Source organism: Anarhichas minor, unplaced genomic scaffold (genome assembly GCF_050575085.1).
Source record: "Anarhichas minor isolate MPS153535 unplaced genomic scaffold, ASM5057508v1 ptg000051l, whole genome shotgun sequence".
In the NCBI taxonomy this organism is placed as follows: Eukaryota; Metazoa; Chordata; class Actinopteri; order Perciformes; family Anarhichadidae; genus Anarhichas; species Anarhichas minor.
The window spans coordinates 7,433,530-7,456,010 of NW_027466497.1; the positions used below are offsets into that span (position 1 = coordinate 7,433,530).

Consider the following 22,481-nt stretch of genomic DNA (forward strand, 5'->3'; position numbering starts at 1 on the left):
TCTAAATGTGTTGCGTGAACATACATATATTTATTTTGACTGAGATACAGTAAGTAGATTTATTTAGGTATTTGGCTGGAAAAATGTGTTTTCAACAAATGACAAAACTGTGCAGACAATTAGTCAAACGTTTGACCCCCTTTCAGGCTCTGCAGAGATAAAGCCTTTAACGTATCCACTCTGACACTCGTGTCTCAGGTCGTCTTCTTGCATTTTTTTCCTCGTTGTCTGTCAGAAACAGGAGTTATATGATCAGTAACATTTTGATTTCCTGTTTTCCAGCCAAGCAATGTCTCTCAACGCCTCCTTTCCCGTCCTCAAGCCTTCCAAGAGTGACCAGGCGACAACGGTGGACGTCGACGCCATCTTGGACAACTTCTCCATCGTCCTCTACAGTCTGACCGTCGTGCTCGGCATCACGGGGAACTCCATGGTGATCTGGGTGGCCGGATTCAAGCTCAAGGTGGGTTCACAGCGTGTGATGAGTTAGAAATAGGAAAAAAAAAAAATTTGTATCAGTCAAGAGACGCACGAATAAATACTTTCATCAACATTCAAGTTAGCATAGAGTATAAAATGAGCATGCAGCAGGGAGAAGGCCATTATGTCGTACATACTGTGACTGTAAATAACACCTCCGCTTCCAGAGCAGAGGATACTGCATTTCTTTTTCAAGTTTTTGAAACCTAATTTTATATACTTGCAGATTTGTTTGATCGTTAAAATTAGGCCGGGTGGTTAATGACACATTCTGAAGTGGCGTGACAAACTCATTTATTTGTGTTTACAGCTATAAGCATACTGCATGGCTATACTGATGTGTGATACAAGAAGAAGGAAGTTAGAATATATTTCACTTCATTAGAAGAAAAATAACTAAAAACTGTGATATTTAAGATTAGGAGTGTGATATTGTGAATATATATAAATATGTGAAAATGTAAAAATACGCTGAAATCTTTTCTGCATTCTGTAAACCAACTCCATATTTATTATATTCTAAGAACAGCTTTTGAAGCAATTCATTTTTTGATTTCGCACGAAAGAAAACAAAAGCAGAATTTCATTTCTGACAGATTTCATCACTACGGTCAGGATGGGAGGTAAACGGGTCAAACAAAGACTGTTGTTCAGTTACATTTGTGACATTTTTTCTAAATCTAATTTTGTGGTTTTGTTGCCTAAATCTAAGTTTACGTATTTACTGTAAACCCTACCGTGATGTTTTTAAATGTTTTAAAATCAACTGTTTCCATGGTGCCGACGCGTAATTTCAACATATAGCATGCCACCACCTCATCGTGTGCTGTTAAGATCTCGTGGTCATTTCGGTGAGATCACGTTGTTGTTTTTTTGCAAACTTCTACAGACTTGTTTAAAATGTATTTGTGAAACGTCGAAAGCAAACTAGATCTAATAAGACAAAATACCCTCAAAGCATAATTTTACGAGAACAAAATACTAAACAATTCTCCTCTTTCCCTCTTTGTTCCCTCTCCTTGTTTTCTTCTTCTCTTCTTCCTCCTCAGCCAAAGGTCACCAACGTGTGGTTGGTGAATCTGGCGATAGCGGACCTCATCTTCTGCTTCACACGAGTCTTCTCCCTCACTAAGAAGCTCCTCTTCGACAGCTGGCCCTTCGGCCTCTTCGTCTGCAAGTTCAACGGCTTCTTCAAATACGCCAACATGTTCTGCTCCGTCTTCCTGTTGGCTGTGATCAGTCTGGACCGGGCGCTCTGCATCTGGCAGCCCCTCTTCACCAAGCGGCGACGCACCCTGTGGGCCGCCAGGTTGGTGGCTGTCTGCGTCTGGAGCGCCGCAACCGTCTTCAGCGCGCCGTACTTCGTCTACCGCCAGGTCTACCAGAAGGACAACCTGACCAAGTGCTCCCTGGAGGTGAAGGAGTCCAACAACAGCGCCAAACTGGTCCTCTACTCCATCCGCTTCCTGTGTGGCTTCCTGTTGCCTTTCATGGTCATCCTCATCTGTTACATCCTGGCCGCAATTGGCATCCGACGCACCCGCCTGCTGGGGAAGTCCCGCCCCCTGCGCATACTAGCAGCATTGGTCGTCGCCTTCTTCCTGTGCTGGGCTCCATACCACTGCCTCCTGCTGGTAAAGATGGTGGACAGCAAACACACGGTGGTGAAGATCTGGCACCCTGTGGCGAAGGGCGTTGCCTTCTTTAACAGCTGCGTGAACCCGCTGTTGTACTTCTGCATGGGGCTGGACATGAGGGGGCGGTTCAGGCAGAGTCTGGCGGGGGTGTACAAGAGGGCTCTGACGGACGACGTGGACGGGCAGACGACCCAGTCCAACGAGCGCTCTCTGGACGACAGCGGCGGGTCGAAACAAGCTTCTTTTGTCATGGCAGGAAGGAGTCAGACAGCTTTAGATTGAAGTTTGAGTCTCTCTTCCAGAACACATTTTAGAGCATTAAAGCTCCATACTGACGTTTTTTCATGCAGTTAGATTGATTTTAACGGCGTGCGATTTCGATAAAATCAGAGTTATTTTCTCATAGACTTCTATACAATCAGAGGAGTCGCCCCCTGATGGTTATTAGAGATATTGCAAGTGTAAGGCTACAGTACAAGACAGGGCATTTGTCTTGAAAATAACCACAAAGAAACAAGTGTAATCTATTGACACATTGCATGTTCATTTTCATAAAAGTATTCATAATAATTTCTACTGGCAGACTGTGAAAGTTTTATTAAATACCACCAGCGAGATAAAAGGTTGGAAATGGTAAAAGGAAGTGATGGAAAAAGTTTCCGTCCCTCTAGGCAGCCATTTATTTCAGTTTATTTCAGTAAAGTATGAAAGTTGAAGAGGTCTGAAACTTGCTATAGATGCATAATCCATCACAACAGAATGACAAATATAGTTCCTGTTGGTTTGTTCAAATGTGATCTGGCATCAGTCCGACGCAAACACTTTACAACCACATTCATATTAGTCCTTTCATAGTGCTAATGCCTGTTTGTCTTCTGTAAAACAAAAACTGGACTTTCACCCAGGAGACCGCTGTCCATGTCCCATGTGAGACCAAGTCAACATTGACTGATGTGCCTCAATTCTGCGACGTAACTTCCAGACTTTACCAACACCATTTACAAAAGTAGTTATTTCATGTTACAAACGTACTAAGTATTTTAACCCAAATTACGATATTTTCCTAAGCTTAACCAAGAAGTTACGTTAAGTAATTAAACCTAAAAACTAAGTAAACCTACGTTGGAAATTCATTTTGGAAAGACAGCGAGTCACGTGACTAATGTGACAAAAACAAATGTCACAAAATAAGTTTACTTTTAGTTTGAGTTGGTTTAAGAGAAGAAGGTTCTGCTCACGGCTGCATTACTGCAAGTAAAAAAATGTGCCTTTCTTTCTAAGACATCTTTATATACTACATGCATGGTATTTTATTACCTTTAAATACTGAGACTCTTTTCTGTTGTCGTTTAGATAACTTTAAGTAGTATTGACTCCTCAAACTGCAGTCAATTCTTGCGGGTGCTTTTGTAAATATGTCCTGACTTTACGGTGAAGATGTTGACGTACTGATGTCAGATTCACATTTTCCTGTAACGTTGTGTTTTGTTGCATGTGATTGAGGTCACAGATGGAAAGTGGAACTGTGGTGAGTCTGGTAAAATAGGAAAGAAGGCAGAGGGGGAAGTGAGACTATTAAAAGGAAAGCCGGTAATAACTTGGCTCAGGGGTCACACTGAAGGGAAGGTGAATTGAAACTGTCTTTTCGGTTTTACGTGCATATTTTTTATTTTCTGCCATCAGAGACTCTCAAAGGGGTGTAAAGTGTGTAGCTGTAAGCTCAGTGTGGCAGAAGTGGGTGTTATGGCTTTTATGGAACACACGTGGATATGAATGATAATAAAATGAAGCCTAGTAGCTGTTGGACCAGCAGAGTGACAGCAGTCCTTAGCAACCGGCTCATAAAACACAGCTGTAGCTGCTCGGTAGATTACTAACACGTCACTAAGACTGTTTATCTTAGAGTCTGCTCTTTAGGTTTTATTGTATTTCTGTGCTGTGAGCCGTACAGAAGCAGCGTCATGTTGAATGTTATCAAGCTCGCAGTGTTTCACTTTGATTTCTCTGCTCTGTGTTGTTGTAAATTTCTGTAACACACATGATATTAATTTGTAAATACGATTATAATGAAACTGTAATATGAAAATAAAGGCTTTTCAAGTTGTAGGAAATCAAACAGTTTATTTGTGCAAAGGTGTCAACACGGAGTGGCAAAAGCTGCAATAAAAAGTTGTTGTCGCGTCTTTAATACTCTGTTTGTATTGTACTCGTCTTCAACCATCCCGGATCATAAGTGGGAGTAATGTAAAGAATGTTAAGAAAGTAACATATTTCAAGTTTGCTGAAACAGCAACCTGGCTCAACTCAACTTAATGACGTTGTTTTTGCCTCCAGAGAAGCTAAAAACAAAAGACATGTAAGACGCCGGCCCGTTCTCATCCCCAGGGCGTCAAAAACAAACGCTTTGTCACGCCCAAAACCGACGCACAAGTATTTACGATGTAAACCCATCGGCTGTCTTCAGACATTCTGAGAAAATGCTCCGGTAGTGATGACGTAATAAAAAGACCAAATCAAACACACCCAGGACTTTCAACAAGCAGATCAATGTTTCAAGATTTACGTTGTTTGTGTTTTCCTTGATTTACACACTGAACGTGTTTGTCAAACAGTGGTCAGCACGCGTTGCCTACATGTGAACGTGAATTCAAATGTGGTTTAACACTCTTTGAACCAGATCCGAAGAATACTGATCGACACATGTTGGTAAAATCTGAGCTTAGTCATGTAATTATTCCTATTACACTCTCTGAACAGGTTTTTCAGGTGAGCACTGATCAGCTTTGTCATGGCATGTCAGAGCTGTAATTAAAATGTTCTTTAACATTCTTTGGTACAGATCCAAGTGCCTTACCGGTTGTGGGCTCTATTTTGGACATAATCAGCAGGTAGATAACTACCAGGTAGCCCAAGTACAGTCATCTTCATCTTAATTATCTCTAATACAATTGTAATATTGTCTTGATTAAGAAGATGTTATTCGGTTGATCTGAAATTGATGACGTTGTTCATTTAAGAAGGTTGTTAGATTTCAAGTTACTTAAATGTTTGTGACTTTTTTTCCACCAACAAAACGCTGCTTTCCCTAAATTTCACTGTGTTGTGCTTCTGCGATCGGTTTGTGTAAAATGAACAGCGGTAACCGAGTGTTTACTGCGACCGTAGCGGAGCGTCACAGTCACAAAGTATCACCAAGGGGTTCGAGCAAACGTCGGTGTGTGACCAGTTGGGATGAGAACGTGTTTGAAATGCAGATTGTTTTTAAATATGAGACAGAGACAGATGATGTGACTTTCTTCCTGATCAAATTCAAGAGCATTTTATTTATTTTAACTGTCTAGTAAGAGCAAAAATAATTATCACAGCCATTTACTGCAAACACGCCGATGTTCTTAATCCCATAAAAGACAGTGGACGGACATATGAGGATGCATGGTACTCTCTCTCAACCATTATTAGACACACTGCACATGCACACACTGCCACCTGGGTATGAAGGAGCAGATTACAGTTTCTCACTCACACCTCACGGCAAACCTCCAGTAAAACTGCAAAGTCCACCAAAACTGGGATTTGAAAACAAAATAAGTTTAAAAAAAGGCATTAAAATACTCACTGAAACATGAGTCAGAGTTAGTTTCACTAACTGCATGTTATTGTTTAGCTCAAAGTTGATCAAATCGAATTTAAATGTGTGTTAAAACTTGTTTCGGTATCCAAACCAACACATAAAACATGATATATAAAAACAAGACCTCGCTGTTGGAGGCAGTTGTTACTTTACAAAATCAGTGAAGTTGATTGGCTACTCAGTAATCACGCAGTGTTTAAGGGGATTTATATGGAAACAAAGAAAAGCCAGAATCTTCCCATCACATGACATTTGTTTTCTACGGTTTTATAAAATAAATAGACTTTTATGCAGCAGAAATGTTTTTGCACTCAAGTCCTATACGTACGTTGAGCTTCACATGAACAAATGATAATGCGCTTGCTGAGCAACGTAACGTTAGTTCTTCGTGGTTCTCTCCTGCAACTTGATTGGATGCTGTCTGATTGGATCAAACAAAGTGGATCTGGGGAGTTAAGAGTGGACTTGAGAGGAATAAATAACGTTAGTTAATTCAATAATTGATTTGAGGTGTAGCAGATTGTCTTTATGTTCTTGGCTTCCAAACCGGAGTTTCATCCGACAATGTAATGTTTGAGATTTGTTTAATCCGCCACATGAATATATGAGTCAGAGCTCCAAACACTCCCTTCTCATGAGACAGAGTATTGGAGGTAAAATGTTACACCCAACAAAGGAAAAAAGTCCAGATAATCAAATCCAGTCCCAATAACATTCAACGAAATAATTGTCAACTGTTTTATTAGATTCTGCACTGTATACATTTTGTGAGTCATGTAATTACAGGTATAGTGCATGAACTTCAAAATTCACCATTTAAAGACAATATTAAACCTGAGAAATTCATCATAAAGTGCTATAATGTTATAGTTTAGTCAGTTTTAAATATAACTTAATCAAAGCAGAGTTAAAACATTTGTTTTCTGTTCTCTTACTGGCCAGCGCCATTTCCCTTCATTGTTTTTAAGGCACCAGTGTTCCATACTCCCAACAAAATTAATTACAGGATCAGGATTAATTAAAGTGATTAACATGAAAATATGCACAAAGACAGATTCATGATAACCTTGTTGACCACCTTCATAAACAGTTTAATCTTCACTTACTGTTGAAGTGTCACAAATAAAATGACAGCGATAAACTGTGTTACCAGAGAGGCTCATTGATTTCAGTTTTTGACATGTGTCAAAATACTCACTAGTTGTTCCTTCTGCTGCTCGCTGAATGTTTACATCAAACCACGTTCTCTTTTCATTCATCCACATTTGAGCTGCTTTTAATATTCAAAACCCCCCAAAAAATAATGAGCTCCTCAGCTGTCAGACAGTAAAAGTATTTGATTTACTGCTATTGTTGTTACAGTAGCTGTCGATTTCATTCACATTTTACAGTTCCAGTGTCAGCTTCATGTGGCACTTTGTGACAAACTTGTGTCGTTAAAAAGATAATCGATAAATATCATAAACTTGCCTAAAACAATCTGAATAAGTGCAAAGGGTTGTGGTTGTGTTTTGGTTCATCGTCGATCACACCAGAGTTCCACCGTCGGGATTTCCGCTGAGGACACTTGGAAACATGAAGTCCTCGAGTTCGTCGCTGTCTTTGTCTGTGATCTGCAGGACATTCAGGTGATGAGTCCACAGGAATGTTACCACACCCAGAACAATAATAGTGTAACCGTGGTATAGGTCTCGCTATGACGCTGTCACCTTGAATGGTACAGGGTGTCTCTCAGGACAAATTAAAAGAAAGGAATGGTACAGTGTGTTCCGAACATTAAAGACCGGATCAGTGTCAACTCGAGCTGACTGCTGCTACATTTCATTTTACTTCCAGGTTTAAAGTTATCAACAGTACCAGCAGTAGTAAGGGGTGAACATGAACTTCAAGCATCCCTCTTGCTGCTTTTTCATCTCCTACTAAAAATATCAATAAAAGAAATTTAAAAAAATCTTCACTAGCAACACATCAATAGAGTTTTAGACAAAGTATTGTGCTTTTAGAAAGGTACGAGTAAAGGCCTTTACACACTGGAGGCCATTGATTTGAATGTCCATTCTTTATTTATGTATTTTGAAACCTTTTATTCTGGTAATGAGTAAAGATGCTGTGAATAATGTAACACGTGACAAACCAATGCAACACTAAGCTCTCTCAGTCTAAAGTTAACAGGTGTGCTTGTCTCTGTCTCTCTCCATAAGTTCAGGACTTTATTGTAATATCCCTGACTAAGTCTGATATGTTGTTATGTATTATTATGATAAGTAAACAACCCATTCTTGCTCACAACAAATGCCGCTGATTGGTCAGTGATGAGTATCTGATACCGAAACCAGCAAATGAAACAGGACTTTCACCCTGGAGAGCTTTGTTTGTGTCTCCTGTGTTGACTTATTTTACCGTCATTTTGTAGCGTAACTTCCGTACTTTACTAACGGCAGTAACGTAACAAAGTAGTTATTCTACGTAAGAAAAATACTTATTTTAACCCAAACCACCCTAAGCTCAACCAAGCAGTTTTGTTGCATAAGTAAACCTTCGTTTAGGTTTAGGTTTTATAACTCTATGTTTCCTGTGACCACAGAAGTTTATTTTAAAAGGACACGCTGCCCCTGACACGTCCAAAAGCAATAATAGAGGGGTACGTAGTGTGTCATAGTTGGAAGAATAAAGCCACTGACCAAGCCTTCGGTATTGGACGAGTTGGGAATGAGAACGTGTTGCAATAAACGAAGACACATTTTGAGAAATGTAGTGAAATCACTGCTCATGAGTTTCTTTGTGTCTTTGTGTGGGATTCTCTAGTTGGCGTCCACTATTCATTATAACAAGTCGTCATACCAGCAATACCAACCACAGCAGGAGCAGCAGTAGCTGTGGTAGTAGTAGAAATAGTACTGAAGTAGTAATAAGACATCAGTTGTATCTATACCTGTTTAAGTGGCTGTTGCTGTTTCTGATGGTCAGACATGGGCTCCGTATCCATGAAGGCCACATAATGGATCAGGGTGGATATTCTGAGAAGAAAACAACAGAACAAGAAAGTTAGAGAGGATAAGCAGATGTTTCTACACCATGAACATCAAACAGGGTTACCTGTGGCCCAGCATGCCTATGAACTGGATTAAAACCAGCAAGGCGAACGACAGGATGAACATGAAGCCCACAGGGTCGATGTAGATGTAGTCTCCGGTGAAGTCCAGGTTTAAGTCGATTTTTGGGAACCTGATGAAGATGGACGAATCTAAGATCTGGAGAGTGAAGGTCACTACGAGCCAGAAGGCGTTGCAAATGAAGTAGATTAAGCACATCTGTAAAAAAAAGAAAAGAAAAAAGGATTAGTATTTTATATTCATCATAATGTGATTTATTTCACCACTCGGACACATAGTTACCTTGTTTCTCAACTCCCTGAGTTCATCGGTCATTTCTTTCTGTTTCTGTTTGTTCTCTGGAAGAGGCTCCAGGTATTTGGTCGTAAGATCTCTGAAGAACTGCCCCTCGTCCTGCAGATACATTTCAATACGTGTTTTACTTCTTGGGTTTATCATGCTGCAGAAGTCAGAGTAGGTTTGGATTGTTTTTATTGCAACAGTCATCCCAACTCATCACATATTGACACTTTGTCAGACCCGTTGGCGTCGCTTTCTATCGCACTGGATCGCAGTAAACACGTGGTTAAAGGTGTTAATTCAAACCAAAATACTTGCTTAGGTTTATGCAAGGAAACCGTTAACTTAAGTTTAGGAAAAACATCATGGTTGGGATTAAAATCAGTACGTGAACTGTGTAAAATATAACGTGAATACGGTATCAGATAACAGGGGGCCTGAGGAAGAGCTGTTATTTGACGCCCAATGAGAACAAAGCATATTTAAAGGTGCATGGCAAAATACCCAATTATGAGGTCGTTTGATGGATCATCTTTGCATACTAAAACACATCAAATAAGGATTATAATTGCACAAATGTTGACTTTTCACCTTTTGGTAAAAAAATGAACCTAAAGATATTATATTTTAATTTGATATAATATGCATTTGGCCTGTTTGACATGACGGAATAAACATCACTCGATTAAAAGACATTACATTTGGCCTGATATCTCTGACACCGACAATCACAGTATCCATTAACCAAATGTGAAGATGTCTCACGTTTATGCAATGAATGTCTTGCCAATATGGCGATCAAAGGGACGGACAGACACAAAAACGAGAAAGTCGCACCTCGTCGAGTGTGTCCTCCCTCAGACGCATGTCATCAGACAAACTCTGCAGTTGTGTGATCCAACCTGAACAAAAGAGCAAGACAGGGAAATATTACACAACATGAATGTGTGAGTCAGCTATTAAAAAAGCATATATTTACTTATTTGGACTTACTTTGGTTAGGGCAGCTGAACGCAGGCCCTTGACTGAAACAAAATAAGAAATAACAGTTAGAAACAAACCAGTACAAACAGTCTACTCCAATCGTTATATATTACAGTAAAGGGGTCTAGCAACGAAATATGTGATGCAACATTACAATTGATGTTAATACTAAAATACATATATTACACTGCAAATTGCCAATTGGCAGTGTGAGAATATATTTCTCTTTATTTATATTTTCAAACAATTACGTTTTTTTTTACCCTTCGCTCTTGTTTTTAAATTTAAATTGTGTGATTTTTACAGTAAAAAATGTTGGGTTTATAACAACCCAGTTTGTGGACTGGACCACCCACATGCTAAGTTATCTAACCCAGCAAGATAGGGTGATCATTTAACCCAATTATTGGTTTACATTGACTGGAATGCTGGGTTATTTTTACCTTAAAAAATGGCTTATTATCGTCATGTTTCCTTCCAGTAAAATATGTAAAAATGTTTTACATAAAGTAATGTCTTGCACTTATCCATTGACGCTGTATTACATCTTTATGTTCCATGACAGATCGTACCTCTGCTCCTCCTCAGGCTGCCTCGCATCCTCCACAATACTGTTTTGGGTTTGAGGTTCAGGCTCTGCTGTCTCCACGGTCTGGAAGTCCTGGCTGAGCTCTTCTCCAGTCGGACAGAGTTTTCTACAGCATTTGCCCCCCGAGAACAACTGTGTGATGGTGCTTTTGGCTGCAAGAGTAACCAACAGGCTCAGTTCAACTCAAACAATGGAGCAGCATTGTGTAATAACAGTCGTTTAAATGAGGAAATAAAAAGCGTTTATGTTTGTTTGTCAAAAAATGTTACAGGGAAAACAACGGCCTTAGAAAAGACATGTATTACTGACAGGGCAATGTCATTTCAAAAGTGTAATGGTCCTTAAGTTATCCCCAAAAATGTAAGTTGTTAATAAGTATCGTTAAACATATTTTAATGTTTTCACTAAAAACGGGGTGAGTGAATTTGCTAATGACAATATACTGATGTATAAAAAAGGAAATAAAAGTTGCTGGATTACTCAATCGGTCCAGTGTGGTTTAACATGTAAAATGTGTAAATAACTGGATATAATATTTTTGGGGTTTTGTCGCGTTCCAAATATATGCATGCACAGCACTCTATCGTAGCACATTTTCAAGTTTCAAGTACCTTTCTGGGCTTTCGATTGTGCAGCTCCGGCAGCAGGCGCCGTCTCCCTGGTGCCCCAGGACACGTTGTTCATGTTGACCATGGAGTAAATCGACAACAGCAGGTAGGCGCTGGGGATGCAGATGATGTAAAGGAAGCCATAGCACACCAGGCCAATCTCCTGAGGATGCAGGATTGCAGTGATGACGTAAAAGCAGGCAAGGGCGATGATGAAGAGGCTGCTTGGATTCAGGATGGTTTGGTCCTTCACCATGTTGCCTGATGGAGGAGGAACAGATGGAAGATGAGATTTAGATGCCAGAAACCTTTCGGTATGAACAGCCTTAATTGAGTGTCGTGTTTGTTTACCTATTATGGCAATCGCTGACATCATCATGACGAAGGCGTACAGGATGCTCAAGATCGCGGAAATAAAGATCTGAGTGTCTGACTTGATCTTGAAGCTGATGCCGAGGAAGATAGCAGGAGGTATCACAGCCAGGACCAGAGCAACGCTCGGGTCGACATTGAACAACACAGTCAAACTACCTGAATGAGTGACAGGAAGCAAACAAAACAACTGGTTTAACAACCACATGATGAATAAGTAAGTGAGTAACCATGACCTTCTCGCATAAATCACATCCTCGTTCCTTAGCATTAAACTTCCATCAGCAATAAAAGCAATTAACTGAAAGTACACATTCAGATTCACAATTTTTGCATCAAATTAAGAATTGCATGATGCTATCATGCTTACATTTAACAGTTAAAGCTTTAACTTATTTTGGTCCTGCTGAGCTTTATTACTGGCTTAAAAATAACCTAAAAAAACGAGCCCGACCTGCAATCATAAGGATGACGGTGGAAGGTGCCAGTATGGACGCAGCCAAGTTGAAGAGCTGGTAGAGCATGTAGACTTTGGAAATGGACGGGTTCCTCTGGGAGATCAGGGTGGCAGAGCCCACCAAGTCCACTACGTTGGCCATGGTGGACGGTCCCCATCGGCGACGCTGACAGTGGCAAAAAAAACATTAGCATGAATTATTCTGCAAGCTGTTGTGGTGGCCATTATTTATATATCTGCAGCTTGCTGTAGTTTCAGTTGAATAATGAGAAAGTACAGTCAAGCCAGTAAACCATCCCATTATGGAGATATGTAATTCGTTTCTGAACTAACCTTTCTCTTTGCACAATAACTATATTTGTATGTCCTATGGAAAGGTTCAACCAAACAACATCTTATTTATAACCACATAATTATAAGATGAGGAGTGTTAGAGATAATTAAGATAGACTTAGAGCTTATGACTGTCCACAATAGAGCTAAAATATTTTCAGAAACCAGAACTGGTAAAGGAACAGGTAAGTCCAAAGAGTGTTGTTCACATTTAACCAGTGGTAGGCCGTCAGGGCCTGCAGGCCTTCTCTGCTGGCCTAAACAGTATCACAAAGTTATATCTATTTTATAATTTAATAATGTTTCTTAAATACACTACATGTATTATAATTTATAAACATATTTTCCCCATTATCTTATTTTCTCAATGCACAGCTCCTGTCTTCCTCAGTTGCTCTGCTTCCAGTGCAGCTTGTTTTAAGTAGAGCTTTTATCCAATCAGATCTCACCTCTGTGTCTCTAGGTAAGAAGAGAGGCAGAGGCCTGCAGACTCACAGGTGCATCCATGTGCAGTTTAAGTGAATGGGGACGATATTGTTGATTGTCATAGTCTTCAACCAATCAGATCTTTAGTTTGACATGTTGGGCGTATTCTTTGACGTGCCAGAGCCTGCTAGCTGGCTTAGCCATACGTGATTGGTCAGTGAGCTAGCCTGACATCTTGGGCGGTGACAATCCCAAAATCTGCTACCTCTGTGGAGCGGACATTTTCAGCCTCAAACACATTAAAACCTATTCAAGAAATGCAACTGGGGAGGCTCGACTGTCTTCACTGGCATCCATGAATGGAGAAGGACTTCTTACTGGAAGTAAAACACACGGATGTACTGAACAACCGTGAGATTAAACTCTTTATTAACAAAGAAAGGAGGAAGAACAGCTAAATAGTGAACAGCAGCTCTGGTAAGTTAACTGCAGTAGCTTTAACTGCCATAAATATGATCTATGTCATCATTTAATATGCTTGTTTATATTATATATTATTATTTATACAACTTATATGGATTTTCGTTTGGTTTTATATGTGATAGGAACTATTGTTACGTCCTATGTTCCGCTGGGGACACATTTAGCCGGTGCACAGCAACAAGACCACGTGAAGCGGCAGCGGTCTATATACTCCGTGCAAAGTGTTAAAGTTAAGTTTAAGTTTTTAAGTGATCTACTTTGAAGATTCATGTGTTTTCAAGTGGACTCATTTTCCCTCTCGGCGTTGACAGACGAATAAATCCGTCAGTAACAAGAACTATGGAGTCGTGTATTTCCTGGAGGGAGTGATAGGCGAGTGTCGTTTTCATGATATGGGTAATATTGTTCCCTCTGATATGAATAATATTTGAATGGCCCGTGCTCTTGAGTATGTGGCGGAATGCGTGTTTTAGCTGAATTGATTTTGACTCATTGTTCGTTAATGCCGCCGCATCCCGTCATGCCGGTATTCATGTATCTGCACTCAGTGTATTTGTAGGTGTTGAGCTTCATTTTTACGAGTGCAGGCCCAGGTATAAAGTGCACGGCCCGCCACTGCATTTAACCAACACATGCTGATCAGTATTCTCTTGAGGATCTGGTTCAAAGAGTGTTAAACCACATTTGAATTCACATTCACATGTAGGCAACACATGCTGATCATGCTTGCCCAACACGTTCTTATTCCATCGTCGCATACTAACGCTTGGTCGGGATCCTTGGCGTCTTGGTTAACGTTGTGAAATTTAAACAAAACCACTTGCTGCACGATCCATACTAAGTTGGGTTCATGGTTAAGTACAGAAAAGAAGACACTAACATCACCAACGTACCTTAAAAATAACACTTTGGGACATGAACAACGGTCTCATGATTGAAAGTCCCATGTTAGTTTGATCCATCGGCCTTCATTCCCACCCTTCCTGTTAGTTTTTTTCGGTCTTTATACTACTGTACGTCATCATACTCCCGGAGCATTTTCTCTGAAAATCTAAAGGTGCTGAAGGCACCATTTAGCGTGCCTTGTGCATCGGTATCTGACATAAAGGGGCGTGACAGAGCGGCGGTATTTGATTTTCTAGGAATGAAGACGTACTGGTTCTCCCAAGGAGCTGTACATCTTCAGTATCAGGCTCAGAGCTGGCACAGCACGTGAGAACACATCTGAATTATGTTACGTAAGGTTTTGAGAGGCTCCTATAATCACCTGGTTGTAAAACTCTTTAAAGTCCTCCGGGGCGTTGGTGTAGGCATCAGAGGCCGCGTTGTACTCCACTCTCCAACCCTGCTTCAACAGCAGAGTACACAACCAGCGGTCCTCTCCTGCAGAGACCATTCGAGATTGTGTCAAATGTGCCACCATACCGTTAACTTTTTTTTATCGTTTTTCATCAAATAAACTGGCTCTGGTTTTGGTTGTATTCATCCATAATGTATTCACTGTCAGCTCTAGAAATAGACCAGGTCAATGTCTACCTTGGTCGTACTGGATGTGGTGTCGCGCCTTCGAGGCCTTCATGGTGTATCTCTTCATCACGTTGTCGTCCATCAGTGCCGCTGCTCTGAACAGACTGAAACAACCGGGGCTGCACAGCACGCAGCCGAACACATGCTCTGCTGTCTTGTGAAGCCAGTGGCCGATTGCGTATTCAAACTTCTGGTACCACACTAAGGGACCTGCCAGGGAAATACACAACTGTTTACTACATAATACACATCAGTATGAAGTGCATGCTTATTCATTTAACTTTATTTACTTATGTATTACTTGCTACATTTTAAATCACATTCATTGCAGAGTGCAGTCTTTGACTTTCCATGGAAATTCATAGAAATGCGTGAATTAATTTCGGAAAGGTGTCACTTCGGTTACAGTACACTGTAAAAAACAATTTGTCCTTAAATATTAAGATCATTATTTATGTGTACATGTGATTAATATTAAGTTGATTATTTAAGTTATAGAAAGCGGTAGGACCTTATATAACATGTACGTGTTTATTGCTGCTCACTCCTTTTACAGTCTATAATATTTGTCCATTCAGGTAATTTAGAATTTCCTGTATGTCTTTAGTGTTCATTTTATTGATTATTCTTGTTTCATATTCTTATTATTTGATGTGGCCATCCACCATCCAGCTATCCATCCACTAGTCATCTTCCATCCATCTATCTATCTAGCTATCTATCCATCCATCTATCCATTTGTACATCATCCTTCATCCATCCATCCATCCACCATTCATCCACCATCCATCCATTCATCATCCACCATTCATCCATCCATCCACCCACCCACCCACCATCCATCCATCCATTCATCATCCACCATTCATCCATCGATCCACCATTCATCCATCCACCCACCCACCATCCATTCATCCATCCACCCACATCCATCCATCCATCCATTCATCATCCACCAATCATCCATCCACCCACCATCCATCCATCCATTCATCCATCCATCCTCCAGTTGCTGGGTTGCCTGTAGTAGCTGCTTCTGAATTTCATTGAGAAAAAGCTCAACGTCAACTAAACTACCCACCTAAATTATTTTTAAAAGTATATTTTAGGTCGTCTGTTGCATATTTTGCAAAATGTTTGCTGACTGGTCTGATATACGTTTGCCTTGACTTTATCGATGGTCAGCAATCAATCTCATAGTGTCCCTGTCTTTTTATCGTATTTGACCAACCTGATCCGGTTGGGTGAATCCGGCCACACGCTGCCCCGACGAGCGGATACAGTTTCAGACGATCGATGAGCAGCATCACAGCGGCTGGCTGGAAGTCTGTGTCGCCATCTAAAGCCAGGATGTAGGTGTTGTGCTTCTCTCTCTGCAGGATCAGACACAGTTTGCCATTTAGCTTCTTTTCATGTACAAATATTGTAATGTATGCACTGGTTTATGTGTGGGTTTGTGTGCGTATGCATGTGTTTTTTTCGTCTTACCTCAAAATCGTGTTTCAGCTGAACCTCCACCTCTCCTTTCTCCCACTTTTTGAAATACTTGGTTGCTACTTTCCAGCCCAGGAGATAGTACAAGTACATGACCTGTAAAATGTCACATACTATTCAGCAAACACACTCTGACAGAGCAACCCTGTCTCCTAAAATATTATGTATATTATATACTACTAAATGTCACTGGCAGTAAAGGAAAGGCAATGAAATGTTTTAAACTGGATACTAATCAAACTCTGTTGCATAATTTTTCATCACCTGGGACCATCTCTTCTTGTGGCGGATGAGTGTCTTGTCCTTGTAGTGAACCACTAAACTGTTTCCATGTGGCATGGTGACCACCAGACGCCCTCCGTACGGCGTCGTGACGATTTTCTGATCAGGGACCTGCTGCTGCTTTTTGAAGACGTCTCCATCGATGTTTAAGAAGATACTGATGACAGAGGATGAAACATAGGTCAGCTTCATTTCACGTGATAACCACTGAGATCACTTGGCAGTCGAATGCTGTACTTCCTTTATTTTTCTATAGATCAAGCTTTTACCTGTAAACTTCTCTGAGAATATCCACAAGCATCTCGGCATATTCGTTGACGTGGCGCCCCTTACTACCGGGAACATCTCTGAAGGCGTCGTCGAAGTAGATATGGCCTTCGAAGATAACATCGCTAGTTTCTCCTTCCTTCTTCGGTCTGTACCTGTCCAGTCTGTGGAGTTACAAGAATCGCATAAAGCTACTGTGATGATGTTGTTGTTAAAGTGAGGCTGAGAGAATTCAGAGGGAGTTCTACCTCGATAAAATTGGAGGTTGTTATGCTGCAATAGGAACATTTTGCAGAAATAAAAAATACGTTTTTCCATGAATTTTCCAGATTTTGAAACTCTCAAAGGAGACTCAAGTGATCAAACTGAACTGCTAATCAAAGAAGGTTGAAGGAAATTCTCTAGAAGCCATGCTTTTGTACCTAAACTCCAAATACGACAAACACACTTGGGAGCCATTATGCATCCAGCCAAATACACATACAGGTGACTACAGCAATCCAAACCATGCGAATAGTAATGAAGCAAAAGACCAGGGGCAGTTTAGATTCTGCTAATTCTTCTAGAGCTATGTATTGGACGATTTCAGATGAAAAAACCTTTGCTACCTAAAACTGTAACTAAAGAAGTGGGGGGGAAAGGCCAGGAATGTGTAAATAACAGCTTGTTTTTCTTTTCAACCTATGTGAAACTTACCGAAATATTGAAATGATTATATTCATCATCTCTGCGTAGGTTTCATGCCACATGGTCGCACAAAGGAACACTTTCACCGAGTCTAGTGGTTTGAAACTGAAAAAAGACAAGATTTGCATTATTGAGAAATGGGTTTTAAGCACATAGCTAATCCTAACCCTTAAGGCCTTTACACACCGGGGTTGTGGCGAATACACAACGCAAAAATGTGAAATACTCGCATGCAAATATTATGTGTCTAGTGTTTTAATTATTAAAAGGTAAGAACAGAAGATTGGGTGTGCTCTGCGCTGCCTTTGCCAAGGTTGATAGATGTAATAAAGTTTGCCGTCTTTGTTCGTACTACGGAGCCTCTGTGTTGTTTGATAAATGTAGGTGCAACTCAACTGCCTTTATTCGCAGTGGAAAGTTCAGAACAATCTACTTTTTCCCTTTACAGCCTTTACACTTATCTGAACCTGTTATAATAATGTGAATCCAGAATCCACGTTAAGGGATTGTTTGACACATTATCTGTGCTCCTTTGGAATGCTTTCTGATTCATTCTAATGACAGACATGTTGATAACAAACACGTCTTCACCACAGCCATTATCTCATTTGTTGGCAGGGGGCCTGGAGGATTTAATTTGCTGAACAGTAATTACAGAGCTTCTTGTATTTGGCAGCCTTTGTGTAAAGGCCATGGCTAAATATAGGAAATTAGTGATCGTCAAAAATAAGAGTCTATAGATTTCAAATAAAGAACATTACATAGATAATTTTAGCTTTTTAAAGCTAAGACAGACAAAAGACAGTTAACTTACCTATAAAGTGTGTGAGACTGTATTTAAACTAATCCTTCCTGAACTATTTTCAAAACTTCCAAACTCAAAACAGCCCTCACGAACGAACCTCACTTTGTAGGGTATTCCTGACATTCCAAACAGACACACACACACACACACACTTACTTCTTTCGCTTTTCAGTCGTCTGGATGTCAAATCGAGCGTTCAGAAGTAGTGACTGCTCTAAAAATCCTCCCTCATACGGCCTCCTAATGAACAGGTCCTGAGTCCTCTGGATGCGATACAGACTGAGGAACCAGAGGTGGAGAGTGGCCAACACAAGGCCGAGCCACCAGAACACTGCTGAGCCTGAGGAAAGAGCAATGAAAGACACAATAAAGTGCTGACATTAAGTTGTTTTTTTCCACTTTCCTTGACCTTGCACACACCAGCTTCTGTTTCTCTTAGTTATTCAATATATTCCCAATACTACCACAAGAGAATAGGTTACAACCACAAGAGGTAAATGTTTAAGGTCGGCAATGCTTCTTTAGAAAAGAGGGACTTCTAATTGCCCCAATATTTTTGATGCCAAAAAAAAGCCTGGCTGTTCTAAGACAGCGTAGCTTTACCTTCAAAAACGAATGCGCTTTCATTCGTAGATATCCTACGAGAATCAATTTGTATGTAATCGCTATGTAAGGGCGGGAGGGGAGGTGGATCGGTCAAACAAGAACCTGTCTTTCTGCCAGCAGACCGTTTGTGCCCCTTGTGAAACGACAACGTAAGTTCTGTATTTAAGTAACGCCACTTCCGTAGTTATTTTAACCCAAACCACAATCTTTTCCTAAATGTACCGAAGTAGTTTTCTTGCCTATACGTAACTTAGATGTTTCCTGTGAAAACAGACATTTATTTTCTAAAAGACTGCATGCATGTAACGAACGGAAATTGAAACGTTTTGCTGGAACGCATGAAAAACGCATGAAAAAAGGACATGGTGTCCGAAAGAACTTGCATCGAACCCCCAGCAATTTAAGTGAATGGAAACTGTACAAGTTATAATACTTTTACGTGCTCCTGAGTCATCTCTTAATGTGTGGTGTAGCTCCAGTTTATTACCTGTCAGCATGCAAATGTCAAATGTCTTGGACATGTCCAGGAAGCACAGAGTGTGTGTAACATCCAAAACCAGATGTGGGAACACGCTGCCGTTCAGGATTTGGTTTCTTCCATCGACAACTTCATTGCAGTAGCTAGTGAAGTTGGTGCTTTTAGTCCCGCTCAGACTTATTCTGTAGTCTTGATAGTAAACGATAACGGGGACAATGAAGAGAACCATGACGGCCAGAGAGGCCAGGTACAAAGGCAGGATGAAGCATCGTCGCAGGGCGTGCATCTTGCAGGCCACCAGAGAAAACCAGTGGCAGAGTGCGGAGGAGATCAGCTGGACCCCGATGATGATGGCGATCATTTTTGTCTCACGGCTCGGGATGGAGGTCACGATGTCCCAGTCCATTTTGGCCAGAGGGACGTAGGCCCCGAGCACACCGGCGGTCACCGCGATCCTGAGCAGGCTGGAGAGGATGTGCAGCATGTTCTGGCACGTTTTCACGTCTCTGCACAGCGCTTTGAGGAAGACGGAGCTGCTATTCTCGCTGATCTGTCTGAAGTAGCTCTCCCACCAGTTGAAGGACACCAAGAAGGACCCACCGACAGCCAGACCCACCCAAATGGTCGTCTTGGTATCAGTAGGATCCTTTGTGAGGTACAGGATGAGGAACAGGACGTAACCGAGCAAAATGAAGAGGAAGGCGGTGATGGAGGGCAGCAGGAAGCGGTTCCTTTCTTTGGCGGTGCACTGGGTGATCACCTGTAGGAGCGCAGAGAGGACGGCTACACCGTTCAGTATCGTCACGTTGGTCACGATGTCCAAGTGTGGCATTGCCACGATGGTGAGAATCGCTGCACCCATAGCCACCAGGAACTCAAAGAACAGAATCTGAAGAAGAAGTAGAAGTAGATTTAAAGAGAGAGATTGGTGCACATTTTCTTTTCAAGCATTTCATCAGCCTTCTAGTAAAAGGGTTAAAAGAATTTCTCCCAATGACCAAAGTCCATAATATTAACAATGTATTGAAATACTTCCTGGTTAGTGCACTGAAAGTAAAGAGGCATTTTAACCTGGCATTTAATGTACCTACATATCTACAAGTCTGATTTGTGGTATCGACACAACTCAGATTGTATTAGTATCCGTTTAGGTTTGACATGGCCAAAATAAATAATAATAACACAATATTAATTTGATGAGAAAATGAGGATGAAGACTTATTACCAGACATATGTAAACTGTGTCGTTAAAGTACAGTAAACGTTTGGTCAAAGAGGAGGGACATGTGAAATGTTTCTCACCACAGCTACAGTTCTTTTGTCCGGCATCTTTGAGGATTTGTGACACGCCTTCCAGAGGCTCTTCACAAAGAGAAACACACTGGAAGCGATGATAGCGCAGCCGATGCACAGCAGGGCGACAGGCTTCTGCTCCGCCGGGAGTGTCTTTGTGCCCTCGTTGGACAAAGTGATGAGGAGGAGAAAAGACGCCTGGAACAGAAAAGAAAGGCGAGGTGAGACGGAAAGATACGAGTAATTTCACAGCATGACGAAGGAAGTCAACACTGAATAACTTTTTCCTGAATGAAATATGTATTTACATTCCAATTCATGAGCTCAGCAGAGTAATAATACCTGTACAACTGTAATAATTATACAGAACAAACCTTGCTACACAGGGCAAACCCAAACACAGACACAGCTACCACACAGAGAGAGATGATCTTCAGTAGTTTGAGCATTTTCCATGGCGTCCGTTCATCTTTGATGACGGGGACCTCTCGGCAGGAATCCCACGGCCTCCTGAACAAACACACCCAAATGTCAAACTCTGAGGTGCCTGTAGCTAGAGTATTAGATTGGTTTGTTTGTGGGAAGAGATAACTCGTTGACTAAGTTAGTAACCGCGTAAGAAGCCGGTTTGGTGATTCGATGTGTTTGTGTGTTTGTGTTTGTAGAGTGAAGGAAAACGACACAGAAATAAATCTCCACAGCGAGGTGTGTGGATAGAAACATACATTTAGGGAATTCATTAAGTACAAAAAGGGAAAAAATTAAGAAAGAAGTGTTTACACAAATCTACACAACAAATGTAGCGCAAATATGATACATGTATGTATAAACTGTCTTATTCTACATATATTTCTTCATCTATCTCCTATATATTTATAAATGTATAGAGAGAGATACAGATGAAAAATATCTGTTTGTCTATCTCGAGATAAATGCATTATTTATTTATTTTTATTTCCCATTTCAGTAAGTTGCGTGATTGCACATCTTTTTTTTTGGTAATTTTTATTTGATGTTCCATAAAGTTCAAACATGAATGTGAATGTCAGTATTAACATCTCAGGCAAATATCTGAAACACTATAAAACCAAGACAGAAAACTCTTCTGATCAGTGTCAATGTTGTGACTTGTTGTCCACACAAATATCAAGAGCAGGCTTTAGATCCACTTCATCATAAACATTCAAACCAGCAGTTTAACTGTTCAAATATTAGTAGGGACAATTACTTCCTCCTGAAATACTGTCCATATGCAAAACTACGCCCTTAAGTGGTAGTATTAGTACCACAAAAAAACACAAACTAAAGCCTCAAAAATAACTTTGTAGTTGAATCAAAATGTGGAAAAGCTAAAAAGTTTAAATTTTCATTTCACGATCTCATTTTGATTTGCACACTTTAAACGAAAAACAACAACTGAGTAATAAATAAAAAAAAAATATATTCTTTTAATAATATCCAAAATCGGTTTCACGCAGTCAGTTCAGAATTATTATAATTATTTTCAGATTTATATACCCATGTTTGACTCAATCAACTTTTTGACTTTTAATTTTCAGCTTGAAGAAGTAAAATGTGGTTAAAATCTTTAATAAATAAATTGATTTCATTAAAGAAAGTCTCTACTCACTTGGGTAGGCTCCTTCCTTC

The 22,481-nt window shown here is 40.5% G+C and overlaps 2 protein-coding genes across 2 annotated transcripts; one reads left to right on the forward strand and one right to left on the reverse strand.

Annotated features, from left to right (window-relative positions):
• The first annotated feature begins 289 nt into the window (after positions 1 to 289).
• On the forward strand, positions 290 to 2,399 carry LOC142972000 (formyl peptide receptor 2-like). The gene is made up of 2 exons (XM_076112750.1): positions 290 to 463; positions 1,530 to 2,399. The coding sequence occupies exons 1-2, from the start codon at positions 290 to 292 to the stop codon at positions 2,397 to 2,399; spliced, it is 1,044 nt and encodes a 347-aa protein (XP_075968865.1).
• Positions 2,400 to 6,481: 4,082 nt separating this feature from the next.
• On the reverse strand, positions 6,482 to 21,628 carry LOC142972063 (chitin synthase chs-1-like). The gene is made up of 21 exons (XM_076112866.1): positions 21,206 to 21,628; positions 20,841 to 21,029; positions 19,548 to 20,427; positions 18,611 to 18,794; positions 17,659 to 17,754; positions 16,965 to 17,126; positions 16,678 to 16,852; positions 16,408 to 16,509; positions 16,151 to 16,292; positions 14,929 to 15,129; positions 14,660 to 14,775; positions 12,148 to 12,316; positions 11,673 to 11,852; positions 11,325 to 11,582; positions 10,697 to 10,865; positions 10,134 to 10,165; positions 9,978 to 10,042; positions 9,144 to 9,254; positions 8,845 to 9,059; positions 8,681 to 8,765; positions 6,482 to 7,361 (listed from the first exon to the last, which is right to left on the reverse strand). The coding sequence occupies exons 1-21, from the start codon at positions 21,278 to 21,280 to the stop codon at positions 7,275 to 7,277; spliced, it is 3,693 nt and encodes a 1,230-aa protein (XP_075968981.1). The 5' UTR covers positions 21,281 to 21,628; the 3' UTR covers positions 6,482 to 7,274.
• Between the last annotated feature and the right edge of the window lie 853 nt (positions 21,629 to 22,481).

Bases quoted from the DNA above. Each gene is read 5' to 3' on its own strand.
- LOC142972000 (XM_076112750.1), top strand. From the start codon at position 290: ATGTCTCTCAACGCCTCCTTTCCCGTCCTCAAGCCTTCCAAGAGTGAC. The intron at 464-1,529 runs GTGGGTTCACAG...CTTCCTCCTCAG, and splicing joins TGGCCGGATTCAAGCTCAAG to CCAAAGGTCACCAACGTGTG.
- LOC142972063 (XM_076112866.1), bottom strand. From the start codon at position 21,280: ATGCTCAAACTACTGAAGATCATCTCTCTCTGTGTGGTAGCTGTGTCT. The intron at 10,166-10,696 runs GTACGATCTGTC...ATTTTGTTTCAG, and splicing joins CAGCCTGAGGAGGAGCAGAG to TCAAGGGCCTGCGTTCAGCT. The intron at 9,060-9,143 runs GTAACTATGTGT...TTTTTTTTACAG, and splicing joins TCAGGGAGTTGAGAAACAAG to ATGTGCTTAATCTACTTCAT.